Source organism: Thamnophis elegans, chromosome 7 (assembly GCF_009769535.1).
Source record: "Thamnophis elegans isolate rThaEle1 chromosome 7, rThaEle1.pri, whole genome shotgun sequence".
Classification (NCBI taxonomy): Eukaryota; Metazoa; Chordata; class Lepidosauria; order Squamata; family Colubridae; genus Thamnophis; species Thamnophis elegans.
In genome coordinates this window covers 84,055,372-84,072,871 of record NC_045547.1, presented here as the reverse complement: position 1 = coordinate 84,072,871, position 17,500 = coordinate 84,055,372, and the positions used below count along the sequence as shown (strand labels likewise).

The 17,500-nt window shown below is 42.4% G+C and overlaps 1 protein-coding gene across 1 annotated transcript in view; it reads left to right on the top strand.

Moving 5' to 3' along the window:
* The window catches only part of FRMD4A (FERM domain containing 4A), a 168,392-nt gene that overhangs the window by 149,302 nt on the left and 1,590 nt on the right, over nt 1-17,500 (top strand). The window contains 1 exon segment of the mRNA XM_032221900.1: nt 5,672-5,833. Coding sequence (XP_032077791.1) covers nt 5,672-5,833 — 162 coding nt within the window.

Here is a 17,500-nt window from a genome sequence, read left to right as displayed (position 1 = left end):
TCTTGGTTGAGAAGCGAAACCTCTCCAAGGGAAAAAAAAACATTTTTTTTTTCCATTTGCCTCTTGAAAAAAGCACCTTTGGGTCAACCATGACCTGGATGTCTGAGAATCTGCACCGACATTGAGTGTTATGAAGCCTTCTCTGTCTCTTCTTTGCTCTAAGAAAAGGTTTAAAGAGAAGTTTAATCACTCTTCGGGGGCTCACGTCCATACCCTCACACAGGAAATGTAAGCAGGCATCACCTCTGAATCTTTTTAGAGTGCTTGGCTAATCCTGTTGATGCCAGGATCTCCCAACTTGTTTAGAGTCTTCTAAACAATGTGAGTATTTATCTTTCTGTTGAACCTGATTTTCCTCGGCTGCTGAAGCATCGTGTTTAATTTTAAGGGACTGGGGGGCTGAGACCCCTCCTTCCTGCCCTGGAGATCCTGCAAAGGTTTGCTTCTGTCTTGCTTCACAAGGAAAATCAGCAAGTGTTGGCTCAGCACAACGACACGGAGTGATGTTTCTTTCCTTCAGAGGTGGCGTTTTGATGCATCTTCTTGGCACACTCTGGAAGCTTCTTCAGGTGTTTTTTTTTTTTTTAAGAAATGCAGCCAAACGAATTCAGCCGGGTGGCCTCTGTCTCCAAAATTATGTAGGAAATGTCTTTTGGAGCTGCAGCCCCTCGGCTTATGGGTGGGCTGAAAAACGTTCAGTGGGTTTACAGAATAACAGATTTGGAAGGGACCTTGGAGGTCTTCTAGTCCAACCCTCTGCTCAAGTAGGAAACCCTAGCCCCCCCCCCCCAAATGACGGTCAAGTGTGTCCAGCTTTAAAGCTCATTTATGGAAACATAAATTTGCAATCAAGTCATGATGACCTACAGTCTCATAAACTTCTTCCTTGGACATCTGAAATTCCAGTGTTTGGGTTTCTCCTTTATTAGAAGCTCAGCTATTTTTTTTAAAATAATAGTTGTCCTGATATTTGTTTGGTCCAAGCAAAATAAACCTCTGAATATATTTTTTTTCAATAGAAATTCAGAGGAATGAGAACTTTTATTGTAACAAAGAATCTAATTATCACATGTAGATTATTTATTTGTTGTTGTTAGTTGCGAAGTCATGTCTGACCCATCGCGACCCCATGGACAGCGTTCTTCCAGGCCTTCCTGTCCTCTACCATCCTCTGGAGTCCATTGAAGCTCACGCCGGCTGCTTCGGTGACTCCATCCAGCCATCTCCTTCTCTGCCGTTCCCTTCTTCTTCTTTTGCCCTCCATCGTTCCCAGCATGAGGGTCTTCTCCAGGGAGTCCTTCCTCCTTCTCATCAGGTGGCCAAAGTCTTTGAGTTTCATCCTCGGGATCTGGCCTTCTAAAGAGCAGTCAGGGTTGATCTCCTCTAGGACTGACCGGCTGGATGGCCTTGCAGTCCAAGGGACTCAATGCAGGAGTCTTCTTCTCCAGCACCAGAGTTCAAAGACCTCCATTCTTTGGCCCTCAGCCTTCCTTATGGTCCAACCTTCACAGCCATCCGTTGCAACTGGGAAAACCACAGCCTTGACTAGACGCACTTTTGTTGGCAGTGTGATGTCTCTGCTTTTTAGTCGGCTGTCTAGATTTCCCATCGCTTTCCTCCCCAGGAGCAAGCCTCTTCTGATTTCTTGGCTGAAGTCCCCATCTGCGGTGATCTTGGAGCCCAGGAAAATGAAACCTCCATTTCTTCCCCATCTATTTGCCAGGAATTGAGAGGGCCGGATGCCATGATCTTATTATCATGATGCCATGATCTTATTATTCATAGCGGACGAATTTATAACTGGCAAATTCAGACTTCAAAGGCTTATTACAATCAATTGTGAATATCTTGAACTGACTGGTGTGTTTATTTGTGTATTTACTTCCTTCCTTGAACTTGTTGAGTTTACTTTAGAATATGAAGTCAAAAGATCACAGATATCTAATAAAGCACCTAACATTGCCGTTTTATATTCAAAATCATTCATATTTATTCTTTTTGTAGTAAATGTATATATACAGGGTTTTTTTTTTTCACCTTTGGCTTTCAAAAGTTCATTTTCAGACTCCTGTTTTTAGGAAATAAAGATGTTCTTAAGGCTAACTCATAAATAGTGTGAGTTTTTATATAAGAACTGCCTATTATAAGCTTTTTTCTTATAGGAGACAAAACTTTTAAGTATGAATAGTCCACCCGAAATGACTCAAACAATGAGGACTAGGAATCCTTTGTAGCTTTTTAAAATAAAGCTGGCTGGAAGCTCACTTTTTTTAATGAAATCCCTCAGGACGGGGCTTGGCAGAGTTGGCTTTAAATATTTTGAATGTTTTTTGAATGAGAAAAGTCTGGAAAAGGAAAAGGACAATGAGATTTATAGGCGACCCCCCCTATTGAAGAAACCATTTTGCCCTGAAAAATAATTGAAATCGCTTATTGGCCGGAGTCAGATTTCAAAAGCTTCTCCTAAACCGCCATCAATCAAAATGACTCCATCATCCGGTTAATAATGAATCAATCCACGTGGGAAGGAAATTCCTGTCCTTTGTGGTGGCTCTTTTCATCAAAGTTGGTGTTTATAATTGGGACCTGGAATTTGTTTTGCAGTTTAGGTATTTGTTTAGCCCAAGCAAAATAAATCTTTAGCCCCACCGATGGGTTTTTTTCCCCAGCAGGAATTTAGAGGAATGAAAACTTTTGCTGTAACAAAGAACCTATAAGTAAGGATCATCACGGCCGTAATTATTTACGGCTGATTGAAACACCAGCAGCCGTTCTTCATAAATCAGCAGTTGTTAGAAATAGTTCTTGAATTCGGTGGCCTTTGGATTCAGTGATTGGGTTGATCTCTTAATCAGGTGATTAAAAATGTGGGATGCTGCAGTGGTCATAAGGCATTTTTCCTCCAGGGCTCCTGTAGCTTCAAACAATCATGAAACAAACAGTTGTAAGTTGTGCGCAACTTGGAGGGCCTAAACACCCTTCCTTAGCGAGGGGAAATGCAGTCGTCCTTGTTCAGTTGTTGGCTTACATTCTTGGGATGCTGCTTTCTCTCTTTCCTTTCTTCCTTCCTTCCTTCTTTTTTCTTTCATTTATATATAAAATTTATTAACCACCCATCTTTCTCCTTCCTTCCTTCCCTCCTTCCTTCCTTCCCTCCTTCCTTCCTTCCTTCCTTCCTTCCTTCTTTCTTTCTTTCTTTCTTTCTTTCTTTCTTTTTCTTTCTTATAAATCCTATTGGTCATCCACCTTTCTCTTTATTTCCTTCCTTCCTTCTTTTATTTGTTTCATTCATTTATATATAAAATTTATTGACCAGCCATATCTCTCTCTCTCTCTCTCTCTCTCTCTCTCTTTCTTTCTTTCTTTCTTTCTTTCTTTCTTTCTTTCTTTCTTTCTTTCTTTCTTATATAAAACATACTGGCCACCCATCTTTTTCTTTCCTTCCTTCCTTCTTTTCTTTCTTTCTTTCATTCATTTATATGTAAAATTTATTGACCAATCATCTTTCTCCTTCCTTCCTTCTTCCTTCCTTCTTTCCTCCTTCCTTCCTTCCTTCCTTCCTTTTTTATATAAAAAATATTGGCCACCTATCTTTCTGTTTCCTTCCTTCCTTCCTTCCTTCCTTCTTTTCTTTCTTTCTTTCTTTCATTCATTTATATGTAAAATTTATTGGCCAATCATCTTTCTCCTTCCTTCCTTCTTTCCTCCTTCCTTCTTTCCTTCCTTCCTTCCTTTTTTATATAAAAAATATTGGCCACCTATCTTTCTGTTTCCTTCCTTCTTTCCTTCCTTCCTTCCTTCCTTCCTTTCTTTCTTTCTTTCTTTCTTTCTTTCTTTCATTCATTCATTTATATGTAAAATTTATTGACCACCCATCTTTCTCTCTCCTTCCTTTCTTCCTTCCTCCTTCCTTTTTTTCCTTCTTCCTTTCTTTTCTTCCTTTCTTTCTAGCATTAATTCCTAGAATACTTTTCCTTTGTCATTTAAAGCCAAGTCAAATGCCTTCTCTTCTGGAGGCAGAGTCCACATTGGGCAGGAAATCTTTCTCTCCTCTTCGCCCAGGGGATTCCTTGTCAGGGGAAATAAATAGCGAAAGCAGGAAGCAACCTATGTTTTGGCAACGGAGGTAGCCCTTATTCTTTTTATGACGGGAGTGAATGGATTCTGTGAAGTGAGACCCCCGGGATCCATTATCTCAGCTGCGGCGAATGCCTCACTTTTACCTGGGGCTCGTATCCCGTTTCGCGTTCCAGAACGAAGAGCAAAACAATTACCAATGGCCCAGAGAAGTCAATCCTGCAACACGCAAAACATTGGGAAGACTAAGAAAGACATCTGTTCTACTCCTGCCATTTTTTAAAAAAACAAAACCTGCTTCCACAGAATTTAAGCCTTGTACCTCTGCGGACGAAAAGTTAAGTGAAGACGAGACCAAAATATTCCCAAAACTTGCATATTCCTGCCTTCCAAACACATTTGAGAATTCAGCGTTCCGCTAATTGGAAGGAAGCCAGAGGGAACATTATGGGATTTACTCCTAAGTAAATATAGAGGAGGTGTTTATTGTTAATTTTTTTTTCCAATGCCATGCTATCAAATCACCCTTCTAAGATTATTAACCCAGGAACATCTTTGCAGCAAATGTGACATTAGGATCCAATTCAGGTCTCTCACCTTTTGTAGATCCAAATGTTTTCAGTTACTCCAGGATGATGATGGTGATGGTGGTGGTGGTGGTGGTGGTTGATGTTGTTGTTGTTGTTGTTTGGTTAATCTTTGGTGAGATTCACAGCCTTTGGGGCTGGTTGGTAGCTCAACAGCTCGAGTCCTAACCAAGGATCTAGGAACTATTAAGGTAATGTTGGAGGATATAAGCTGTTCCAAGTAGGGAGGTTTTTTTGTAGAATCAGAATATTCAAGTCTGATAAATTTAAAATTTCCAAATAGCGAGGTAGCCCTTTGGGTTTTGCTCCAAGGGCTCCAATTACAATCGGGTACAACACACGATTTCTTTTTCCACAGTCGCTCAACTTCAATTTGCAAGTCCCGGTACTTTTGTGATTTTTTTCTTCCTGCTTATCTTCAATTCGTGCATCTCCAGGTTTTGCAATGTCAACGAACCATACTTTTTTCTTTACAACTATTGTTATGTCAGGTGTGTTGTGGGCCAAGTGCTATTTGCTGGGGGTATTTGCTGGTTCTCCGAACTGAATACCACCTCTGTCCTAAAGTTAGCAAAAAAAAATATTTTTTTTTAAACCAGTGCTATCTTACACCATATCTCATTCATTTTGCGTATTGGATGCAACTTGTGAAACCTTCTGGGAGTTGGGACTGAGTGTAGATCAATGATGTCATTGATAAAGGTAGACTTTCATGTGATTTTGGAAGTGTAATCCTTGATGAAATTGTTAAGGAGTCATCAAGTCATCAACACCATCATCATGATTTAATCACCCCGGGTCTTTCAACATCTCATGTATTTAGCACCAGGCTCATACAGAAGACCCTCCTTAGTTATTTGTGTGAGGCTCTTCCTCCTTTTGACAAATTGTTGTGTCTAGGCGATAAGATGTTGGCGCTGAAACCTTCCGATGCCCGACGGAAGGAAATATCCAAGAGAAGGTTTCTGTTTCTTAGTCATGGATGTCTTCGTTTCCTTTCTCCTCAGTCCAAAATCCATGCCACCAGAAGCCTGAGTGAAATCGCCATTGACTTGACGGAAACTGGGACTCTGAAGACCTCCAAACTTGCCAACATGGGCAGCAAAGGGAAGATTATCAGCGGCAGCAGTGGGAGCCTTCTGTCATCAGGTCAGTCCCCAAACTCTCTGTAATTGTACCCACAAGGAATTAGAAAATTAAATAAATAAGAAAATTAGAATAACGGGGTTGGAAGGGACCTTGGAGGTCTTCTAGTCCAACCCCCTGCTCAGGCAGGAAACCCTTTACCACTTCAGACAAATGGTTATCCAACATCTTCTTTAAAACCTCCAGTGTTGGAGCATTCACAACTTCTGCTAGATCAGCAGGTCAGCGGTTCAAATCTCACCGGCTCAGGGTTGACTCAGCCTTCCATCCTTCCGAGGTGGGTAAAATGAGGACCCAGATTGTTGGGGGCAATATGCTGACTCTCTGTAAACCGCTTAGAGAGGCCTGAAAGGCCTATGAAGCGGTATATAAGTCTACTGCTATTGCTATTGCTATTCTGGAGGCAAGTTGTTGATTTGATTTGTTCCCCTGATTAATTGTTCTCACTGTCAGGAAATTTCTCCTCAGTTCTAAGTTGCTTCTCTCCTTGATTAGTTGCTAATCAAGAGGGAACTGGAGTGACAGCTGCCCTTCTCAGTCTTTACCATTCCTCCTGGGGGCTTTATGGACTGAACAGTTGGGAGCAACAAACTGAGTATCTGTGTAGTGTCCTACATTTACTTCTTGTTAGCTACAGGAACTGCACTTCTGTCTCTCTCAAAACACAGCCAAGAAGTTATGCTGGCTGAGGCAGATGATCATTTACATTCTACTCTTCAGAGAACGAGCTGTCATAGCAGCACCCATCAAATATTCAAGGCTCTCTGATGAGAGCTGAAGTTTGAGAGGGGAACAAATTGTCATGGGAAATGGCATAAGAACTCTTGCCAAGTTGAAGTCCAGTAGGACAAACAGTTGTTGAGAGCATTCAACTGGTTTTCTTGAATTAAACCAGGGTTGCCCCCGGATGCCTCGGGCGGTGTGATTCTACCTTCAGTGCCGCAGTCTAAATATTGAGGATGGAAAAGCAATCTAGTGAAATTCTATGCCAGTCGTGAGACTTCATTTGTGAGTTGGGAGTGCGTGGCTTTGGACGGCCCAAGTATAAAATGTTCAGCGTAAGGGGAAGTGAGATTAGAAGCCAGTTAAGAATTTGTTTGTTTATTGTTTGTTTGTTTATTATATTTATATGCTGCCCTTTTCCCCCGAAGGGGACTCAGGGCGGCTCACAACTCAAATCAGGGAAGGGGGGTACAGACAGGAAATAAAAAAGACGAAACATAACAATACATAATTTAAAAAACACACAACAGTCATACCATTCGAGAGGGGGGCAACAGCTCTTTAGCCCCAGGCCTGTCGGAACAGCCAGGTTTTAAGGGCTTTGCGGAAGGCCTGGAGGGTGGTGAGGGTTCGAATCTCCACGGGGAGTTCGTTCCAGAGGGCCGGAGCAGCCACAGAGAAGGCTCTCCTCCGGGTAGTCGCCAGTCGACACTGGCCGGCGGATGGAATTCGGAGGAGGCCTAATCTGTGGGATCTAATCGGTCTAGTGGAGGCGATTGGCAGCAGGCGGTCTCTCAAGTACCCAGGTCCAATACCATGAAGGGCTTCCCCTTCATGGAAGGAATTCCCTTTTTGGCAAAGGGGTTCGAAGCAGGGAGCAAAACGAACTGGAATAAAACTCTTCTCGCCTTCGGATTAAGCTTTTAGCTTGTTATTTAGCCCTCCAAGCACGGAAGGAGGATTTACTACACCCAGGTTGCCGTATAAGGTAAACTGGTGTGAGAGAGAGCGTGTGGTCCAAATGGCGCGTTCTACGGAGGGAAGAGTTGTCACTGTTTACATAGCAGTAATGATAAACTAGAGCGTGTTCCAGTGTTTGTGGCATCTTGGCTCATGTTCTGAGCTCTTGCGAGATCCCTGTTTGGGCACCTCTTGCATCCCAAAAACAAGGGAAGGAAAAGTAGATCAGACCAACAGCTAAAAATCTATTTATTTTCACAGTGGCTAAGAACAACTCAGCTAGAGAGCAACTTAAGAGCTAAAGACTCTATTGCAACGGGCAACTTAAGAACTGTAGATTTGGGCTTGTTGGAAGAAAACGTCCATCTGGGTTCAGTTCCAAGTGGGGAGAAAGACACTGGAAACATGGTAGCTGTTTGGAAAGATGGTTTAATGGTGGACGGGACCACATGGTTTGAGGTCCTGGGCAAAAGAAGAAGCACATGGGTGTGTGAGAGAGGGGGGGTGTATACCCTCTCTTGGGCCCCGCCTTGGAGCTTCCTGTTCCTGTGTAAGAAATGTATTCTGATGGGTTGTCAGATTCCCATGGGGCCATGCAGGGGTAGCTTTCTGGTGTCTTGAGTCCTAGGCTTGGTTGACTCTTGCGGGTGATGTAGTCTTCCCAGGTGCCATGTAATGAGATGGGTAGACGGCTAATTCTACCCTTGTTGGATCTTGGGTGAGGGCATTTGCTTATGAATAGACCTAGCTATCTCTTTATCTCTTAAGTGCTGACATCTGCTGTGGGCTATTGAGGAGGGTGGGGACTATTAGGAGTGAGTCCGCTTCCTACCTAAAAAAATGTTTCACCATTCCTCATCCAGGGAAATATAATATTCTACCTTTTTAATATTTCCTAGAATATTTCCTTCTTCTAGGAGAGGGGTGGGTGCTAATTTCCTACCAGCTGTTGGTCTGAGCTCCGAGCTTGGCAATTTGGTTGCAGAAGTTTTGTCACCATTCGAGGAGACATCGTCCGTGTGCCCTGAGTTGGGCTCGTCTCTCCAAGCACTGGCCTTTAAACACCTTTTGTATGTGATGCAAATTGGTGAATGCTGTTTGTACCTTCCGAACCATGATTCAGAGGTATCGTGTTTGTGCTTATCGCGACTCGTGTTTATGACGGTTGCAGGGTCCCGGGGTCAGGTGATCCCGTTTGGCAACCATCTGTCAAGCAAGGTCAATGGGGAAGCCGGATTCGCTCCACAACCATGCTACTAATGTAACCACTGCAGTGATTCACTTAACAACGGTGGCAAGGAAAGTCGTTAAAATGATGCAAAAACTGACTTAAAAGACATTTCACTTAGCATCAGAAACGCTGGGCTTGATTGTGGTCACAAGTCAAGGACTACCTTACTATGTATCTCCCTATCCTTAGTGGTGGTGTCTGCCTCTATGTCCAGTCTCTTTTTTTCCTGAGCCCTCTTAAAAGACGTGTTTGTCAATTGGAAGCCGGAGTAGCCAATGGCCACCAAAGCAAATATTATCCCGCTGAGATGATTGTCTGCCAGAAGTCGGGGCAGCTGAGCGAATGTGCTTCTTGTTCCGCCACTAAAATCCTTATTTGGAAATCTCCTCTGGTTTTGATTAAAATTTCGAGATTCCCTCTGGAGTTTTAGTGCCCGAGTTAGATCCTCAGCCCAGGAAATATACATTTGGGTATCAGGAGGAAGAAAACTAAGCATTGATTCTATCTCTCCGAAATATAATTTAAGAGGAAAGAACAGTGTGTTCATTTTGGGAGAATAATGAATGGCCATAAACCTTGGTCAATTACTTTTGTTTTTATTCAGCCCATTGTTATTCTGTGTCCAGGATAACTATACATAGCGTTCTTCTTCTTTCTTTCTTTCTTTCTTTCTTTCTTTCTTTCTTTCTTTCTTCTTCTTCTTCTTCTTCTTCTCCTTCTCCTCCTCCTCCTCCTCCTTCTCCTCCTCCTCCTCCTCCTTCTCCTCCTCCTCCTCCTCTCCTTCTCCTCCTCCTCCTCCTCCTCCTCCTCCTCCTCCTCCTCCTCTCCTTCTTCTTCTCCTTCTCCTCCTTCTCCTCCTCCTCCTCTTCTTCTTCTTCTCTTCTTCTTCTTCTTCTTCTCCTCCTCCTCCTCTTCTTCTTCTTCTTCTTCTTCTCTCCTCCTCCTCTTCTTCTTCTTCTTTTTCTTTTTAAAGAAATGGAAGCATTAAAATACAAACCTAAACATTCTGTAACCGAAACGTTTATTTAAAAACGGGAGTGGTGTAGGACTCCATCTGGAAGAATTCAGCTCTGCTGAAACCAAGAGAGAGAGAAATACAATCGAGGCAGTTCTGGAAAGTGGGGAGGAAACATTTTGTGGTAACTAGGATACAACAAGCCCTCGCCGTTAGTTGGCTGCTGTTGGAAGTTGTAAACATTGGGACACTCTCTCTGAAAAGGAAACACTGCAGGCCCATCTGTCTTTGGCTGCAGCATCAAAAGAGGGATTAGCTGTTACGGTCAAGATGTTAGCAACGGACTCTTGTTCTTGTTGGAGGGGAAAGCGGGAGGTCGGACACGGGGAAGACGATGGAGCAGCTACCGAAGATGGAACATCTGCTTGGCTTCCAGATGTGGCAGTTGAAGGGCGTTGTTTTGGATTGGCCGTATCCTGCCAAGCCTGGGTGGCAGGAAATACTTGGTGTTGCTGATATGATGGCAGATGGGTAGAAAGAGCCTAGCAAAGACCTGGGTGTGTGTGTGTTATTTTTTAAGATGTCCATTACAACCAATGTCTACGTAAATTTTCAATCTTCCAAGTCATGATTGTCCCAAAGGTGTTTTTTTTTTTCCAAAAGGCAACTGGACTTTCCTGTTTCTTTTCTTGGAAAATGTTTTGCTTCTCATCTAAGAAGCTTCTTCAGAAGTGAGGAATCTTCTTGGATCACTTTGTGGTTCGAATGTACACTGAGATGTCGTATGTACACTTCTGCACTGGAGGCAAATTCATTGTGTGTCCAACCACACTTGGCAAATAAATTATTCTACTCTACTCTACTCTACTCTACTCTACTCTATTCCCTATCCTACTCTTTATTCTATTCTACTCTACTCTACTCTACTCTCTATTCTACTCTGTCCTACTCTACTCTCTATTCTACTCTACTCTCTACTCTTTATTCTATTCTACTCTACTCTATATTCTATTCTATTCTACTCTACTCTCTATTCTACTCTGTCCTTCTCTACTCTCTATTCTACTCTACTCTCTATTCTACTCTACTCTCTATTCTTCTCTACTCTCTATTCTACTCTACTCTTCTCTATTCTATTTTCTATTCTATTCTATTCCACTCTCCATATTTTCTATTCTATTCTATTTTCTATTCCATTCCATCCCATTCTGTTCCATTCTCTATTCTACTCTCTTTACTATTCTTTTCTATTCCATTCCAATGGTCATTGTCCAGTTAGCTCAAAGTAATTTGCATTCCAGTTTGTTCTCCTTTGGGCCTGTCAAGAGAAGTATCCCCTCCCCCTCTTCCTTCAGGATTGCTGCAAACAATCTGGTTCGTTTTGCAAGCTGATCGGTGCCTTTTCCGCTTGTTTGTTTTGACATCCCCCCCCCCTTGATTGTTTAAACAAGATAAGGGAAGCCCAGGAAGGGCCTTTAGGAATGTGGAGTCCTGTTGATTGAATTCCAGGCATTGATAAAATTCACCTTAGCTGCCCCCTTTCCCCAAGCAGGTCCTAATTTGGTAAGCTTAAAATCCTATAATTGGTGACTTATTAGATTTTTTATCCTGACGTTCGTTCAGGAACCCAAAGTAGAATGTGTCGTTTTTTTCCCTCTTGTTTACACATTTCAAATAGAGGATTGACAGATGTCAAAATGCAAACCAAAAACCTTGCACTTCTATTATCATTGTGATGAAACTCATGAAGGTAGGATTTCATTTAAAAAACTAGAGATTTGGAGGGAAAAAAACGAAGTCAATTCTAGACAGCATCCTAAAAAGCAGAGACATCACCTTAACAAAAGTGTGTCTAGTCAAGGCTGTGGTTTCCCCAGTTGCAATGGATGGCTGTGAACGATGGACCATAAGGAAGGCTGAGGGCCAAAGAATGGAGGCCTTTGAACTCTGGTGCTGGAGAAGAAGACTCCTGCATTGAGTCCCTTGGACTGCAAGGCCATCCAACCGGTCAGTCCTAGAGGAGATCAACCCTGGCTGCTCTTTAGAAGGCCAGATCCTGAAGAGGAAACTCAAAGACTTTGGCCACCTAAGGAGAAGGAAGAAGGACTCCCTGGAGAAGAGCCTCATGCTGGGAACAACGGAGGGCAAAAGAAGAAGAAGGGGAAGGCAGAGAAGGAGGTGGCTGGATGGCGTCACCCAAGCAGTTGGCGTGAGCTTCAATGGACTCTGGGGGATGGTAGAGGACAGGAAGGCCTGGAGGAACATTGTCCATGGGGTCACGATGGGTCGGATACGACTTCAACTTCCGCCACAAAGAAAGCAAAGGAACAGGGCTCAAATGTCATTTACGGCTCACATTGTGAGGTAGATAGAAATATGGTGTTAATCTCTGCTCATCTGGATGTTGATTTCTGGGAAGGAGGTGTTGTTGGCCCTTCTGCTTCCTTTCTAGCCCTTTGATTGTCTCTTTTTGAATAGCGTGTAGACATTGTTTATCTCTGTATGTCTGTTGATGGCTGATGTCTCTGAATGCCAGGCTTCCAGGAATTCTCTCTGAAGTTTTTGGATGTGGCTTGGGCTAATTAATACATGCTCACCGTTTCCCAATTGAACCTGTGGTCATGGGTTGTGCTATTAATGGGTTGACCATTTTAGTGAAATCGCTTTTAGAAAAGGCTAAAGTCTTCTTTTTAATTATTATTTCTAGAATTGGGTAGGGCTAAACTGAATAAAGGATAATAATTCTTTCTTCCACATTCTCCCCGATATTCCCTCCTCTTCTTTTCTTGACTCCAGTCCAAGTTGAGAGAAACACAGCTGCTTCTACAAAAATATATATATATATTAGAATCTCGTCATCAAATTATTTAAAGACATTGGACTAGATTCCCAGACATAAATCCACCGCTTGAATGACAGCGTGCATAATGGGACTTTAAAATTATTTCACACATTTATTTATTTATTGGCCAGGGTGTGTAGGTTCTGCACGAAGTGGTGGAGAACAGTGGATCGGGGATGCAAATAGGCAGCCATCTGTTGTAAAAAAAAGAGAGAGAGAGAAAGAGAGAGAACAGGGAATTTACTCGAAATTTACACATTTTGAATGGCAAATGTGTGTTTTCCAGCCAAGGCTGGGTACATCTGAAGCCTAAGTTTGCACAAAGCAAGCTGATCTTAAGCCAGTGTTTCTCAACCTTGGCAACTTGAAGATGTCCGGACTTCAACTCCTAGAATTCCCCAGCCAGCGAATGCATCTTCAAGTTGCCAAGGTTGAGAAACACTGTCTTAAGCCTAAAAGAAGATTTAACAAATACAGTGTAAACCTGAGTGAACGTTTGCAGAGAGCAGCATTTGTAATAAAAGGATCTGCCCAATTTTAATTCTATCGCCAGTCGTATTTTACTCAAAGACAGATGTTGTTTTCAGGGCCCTTTGTATAGAAAAGCTCCCACATAGGAGAATGAAAAAAAAGATACACATCTGGCCCTTGAAATACAACCCAATTTGAGCTCAAAATGTCTGTCGCTAGGTGAAACGGTGAAGTGACTTTTGCTCCATGTTACGACCTTTCTCGTCACCGTCACTGAGGGAATTGCTGCAGGTCATCCTTGATTCGCAACCACAATTGAGTCCCAATTTTTTTGTCGCGAAGCGAGACAGTTGCTACATGAGTTTTGCCATTTTGTGCCCTTTCTTGTCAATGTCGTTTAAGCGGTTCTTAAATTAGTCCCACGGTCGTTAAGTGAATCTGGATCCCCCCCCCCCCTTGGCTTTGCTTGTCAGGAAGTCACCAAGGGGGATCACCTGACCCCAGGACACTGTGACTGTCATAAATATGAATCGTTGGTCAAGCACTTAAATTTTGAGCCCCTGACCCTGGGTATATTGCAACGGTCGTAAGTGTGAGTCCTTTTTTTCAGTGCTGTTTTAACTTCAAAGGGTCACTAAGGGAACTGTTGTTAAGTCAAGGACTAGCTGTGCAATATGTCGTGTTTTGGGCTAAAAGCAAATGCAACTAAATGCAAACAACTCAACAATCGCACCAAATCTTCTGAAGATCGAAACTTCCCCCCCCCAGCTGGTCGCACACAGAGTTAAAAATCCGTTTGGTGGGTTTCTTTGCAAGGGAGCCTCGCTTAACATTTCAGCTGGCTCAAAGGATCCCCGTGGGAATTTCCTCCTGGGTGTTATCCAGTGGGCGATCGTTTCTCGCCGCCAAATCTCGGACGTGAACTTCCTGAACCATGGGAAGCCCTTCGCTTGATGAATAACACCGGTTGTGCACCGTCGTCGCCAAGGCTGCAGACAAGCACAAGAGAGAGGAATAATATGCGTATCCTGTGCTGACTAAGTCCAGATGGTCTCTCCGCCCGTTATCTTGGCCCTCCCCAAGTGTAGGAAATCCTATTTGTGAGTCAAGAGTTGTAAGATACGGGCTCTTGGTGGTGACATTTCATGCCTCGGTGACTTCCTGGGGCAGTCAATCATCATGAAGCCATCCAGAAGTGGCACCTCCAGCAAATCCACGAAGGTTTCTGGATTGAGGTACCACTTCATCAGGCCTTGGGAAGGCCACACTTGGAATGCGGCACCCGGTTCTGGTCACCACGATGTAAAAAAGATATTGAGATTCTAGAAGGACTGTATAGAAGAGCAACAAAGAAGATTAGGGGACTTAAACTTAAGGAATTGCATATGTCTAGTCTTATGAAAAGCAGGACCAGGGGTGACATGATAGCAGTCGTTCAATATTTGAGGGGCTGCCCCAAAGATGAAGGGGTCAACCTATGCAGGGGTCACCAACCTTTCAGGCCTCAGAGACCAATAAGGGAAGGAAGGAGGGAGGGAAGCAAGGAGGGAAGGAAGGAGAGAAGGAAGGAGGGAAGGAAGGAGAGAAGAAAGGAGGGAAGGAAGGAGGGAATGTAGGAGAGAAGGAAGGGGGGAAGGTAGGAGGAAAGGAAGGGGGAAAGGAAGGAGAGGAGGAGAGAAGAAAGGAGGGAAGGAAGGAGGGAAGGAGAGAAGGAGAGAAGAAAGGGGGGAAGGAGGGAGGGAAGGAAGGAGGGAAGGAAGGAAGAAGAAGTAGGAATGTTGTAAGATAAGATGGAGTTATGGGACAGTAAGAAAGCAATTTCAAGTATATTGTCAACTGTAGGGGAAAAATTGTTATAAATACATATTATTAATAACAGCTATGAGATCACATAATTGTGAATGTATATATGAAATTAATAAAATTTTCAAAAAAAAATATTTAAATCCCGCGGACCATTGGTATGATTTTTTTTAAAAAAGATGAATAGCATTTAGTGCAATATAAAAATGCAAATAATTTTTCCGCGGACCACCAAGGTTTTCTCACAAACCACCAGAGGTCCGCGAACCACCAGTTGGTGACCATTGCTCCAAGGCACCAGAAGGCAAGACAAAAAGCAATGGATGGAAACTCATCAAGGAGAGAAGCTACCTAGAACTAAGGAGAAAATTCCTAACAAGTTAGAACGATTAATCCGTGGACTCAGAAATTGTAAAAGCTCCATCACTGGAGGCTTTCAAGAAGGTATTGGACAATCACTTGTCTGAAATGGTAGATGGTCTCCTGCTTGAGTAGAAGGTTGGACTGGAAGACCTCCAAGGTCCCTTCCAACTTCTTTATGCTGTTTTCCTTCCTTCCTTCCTTCCTTCTCCATCACTGGAGGCTTTTAAGAAGAGACTGGACAGCCATTTCTCTGGAATGGTAGAGGGTCTTCTGCTTGAGCAGGGGGTTGGACTGGAAGACCTCCAAGGTCCTGTCCAACTCTGTTAGATTTTGGTCAACTAGAAATCTGCACGGGATGCACCTGGATTGCTGCATGGATTGTGCATGGCGTGTGAGATGTGTATAACACACATCTTTAAATAACAACTTCATTGAAGAGGCCAGAGTGGGTTGCACATCTGGACTCTAGTGATGTCATCTGTCTGATGCTGGGATATTTCCCTTCTTTCTGGGCCATTGTTCTGTCCACTTCCCCGGAGACACATTTCTTTCATCTGCTCTTCAAACCTCTCATCCTATCTGATATTCTTTCTTCAGTAGCTCGTGCGAGGAGAGAGAGAGAGAGAGACAGAGAGAGAGAGAGAGAGAGAGAGAGAGGGAGAGAGAGAGAGAGAGAGATCAACAGTGAAAATAGGGATGGGTTGATGGCAAAATGAGTGGCAAGAAAATCTCTCCATTTTAAGAAAGTTTGCGGGGAATATAAACATCAATTTTCTTTAAGCAGAAAAATGAAGTATTTATTATAAATATTCCTCCCCTTGAAGTCTATCTAGTTATCCATCCATCCATCCATCTATCTACCTACCTACCTGCCTATCCATCCATCCATCTATCCATCCATTCACCTACCTACCTATCATCTATCTATCTATCTATCCATCCATCCATCCATCCATCCATCCATCCATCCATCTACTTATCATCTATCTATCCATCCATCCATCCATCCATCCACCTACCTATCATCTATCTATCCATCCATCCATCCACCTACTTATCATCTATCTATCTATCTATCTATCTATCTATCTATCCATCCATCCATCCATCCACCTATCTACTGCATCTATCTATCCATCCATCCATCCATCCATCCATCCATCCATCCATCCAGCTACCTATCTATCTATCTATCTATCTATCTATCTATCTATCTATCTATCTATCTATCTATCTATCTATCTATCTATCCATCCATCCACCTACTTATCATCTATCTATCCATCCATCCACCCACCCACCCACCTATTATCTATCTATCCATCCATCTATCAATGATGAACTCATATGATGGACTACAAACCAATTGATAAGCGAGGCCTTCCAATAATTAGAACTAATATCCAGATTATTCTGTGTATTTGTAGCAACATATCAACAGAAGGTTTGACCAGCTTTGTCCTGTTTGAGTTTATTTCTTTTCAATTCTTGGAAAGTTGTCATTGTACAAATCATGTTGCTATCATGAACCACATCTGTGTTTTTCAGAGAGAAGGGAATATGTTTTCCATCTAACCACCCCTAAAAAAAAATTTGTTTTTAAATGGCAGACAGCAATGGTTCAAATTTATTCAGGAATGCGTTCAGATGCCTAAAAATTGACATGGTTGGGGGAAAGGGATGTTGGGAAGTTAGAACAATATTTCTCAACCTTGGTAAGTTTTAAGAAGTGTGGAACTTCAATTCCAAGAATTCCCCAGCCTGCAGGACTAGCTGGGGAATTCTGGGAATTGAAATCCATTCATCTTAAAATTAAGAGTGAAAAATTGTTCTTTAGAGAATGAACTGACAGATCAAATTTTGCGAATGCCTATGCCCATCGATTTGTGTGTGTGTGTGTGTGAGTCCACTTGTGTCATGCTCTCACACTCCTAATGCGCCTTTGCACAAGGAAAAAATGCCTTCCCTTCAGTATTATAATATCATTAAGCATTTGCAACCCTAACGGGGCCCAACAGATGAAAAGTAATAGCTTCTTTTTTTTTTTTCCAAACTCATTTATTTATTTTTTTGTTACATATTTTAACTTCTTTTATGAATATAACGTTGTCCTGGTTTTCCCTCCCTGTACATCTTCTATTATGCATATTACATTTTACATCGTATTTCCATTTTACATTTCAGTCATCTAATTTTTTACTCCATATTCTCCCGCTTAATTTAAATTTTTTTTCTTAATATATAAACAATATCCTTTTGCCTCTCAAAGTTAATCAAATTTAACGTATCATTTCCATCTATTATTCTGTTTTACTATTAATAACAGATATCCTCAAGTTTGA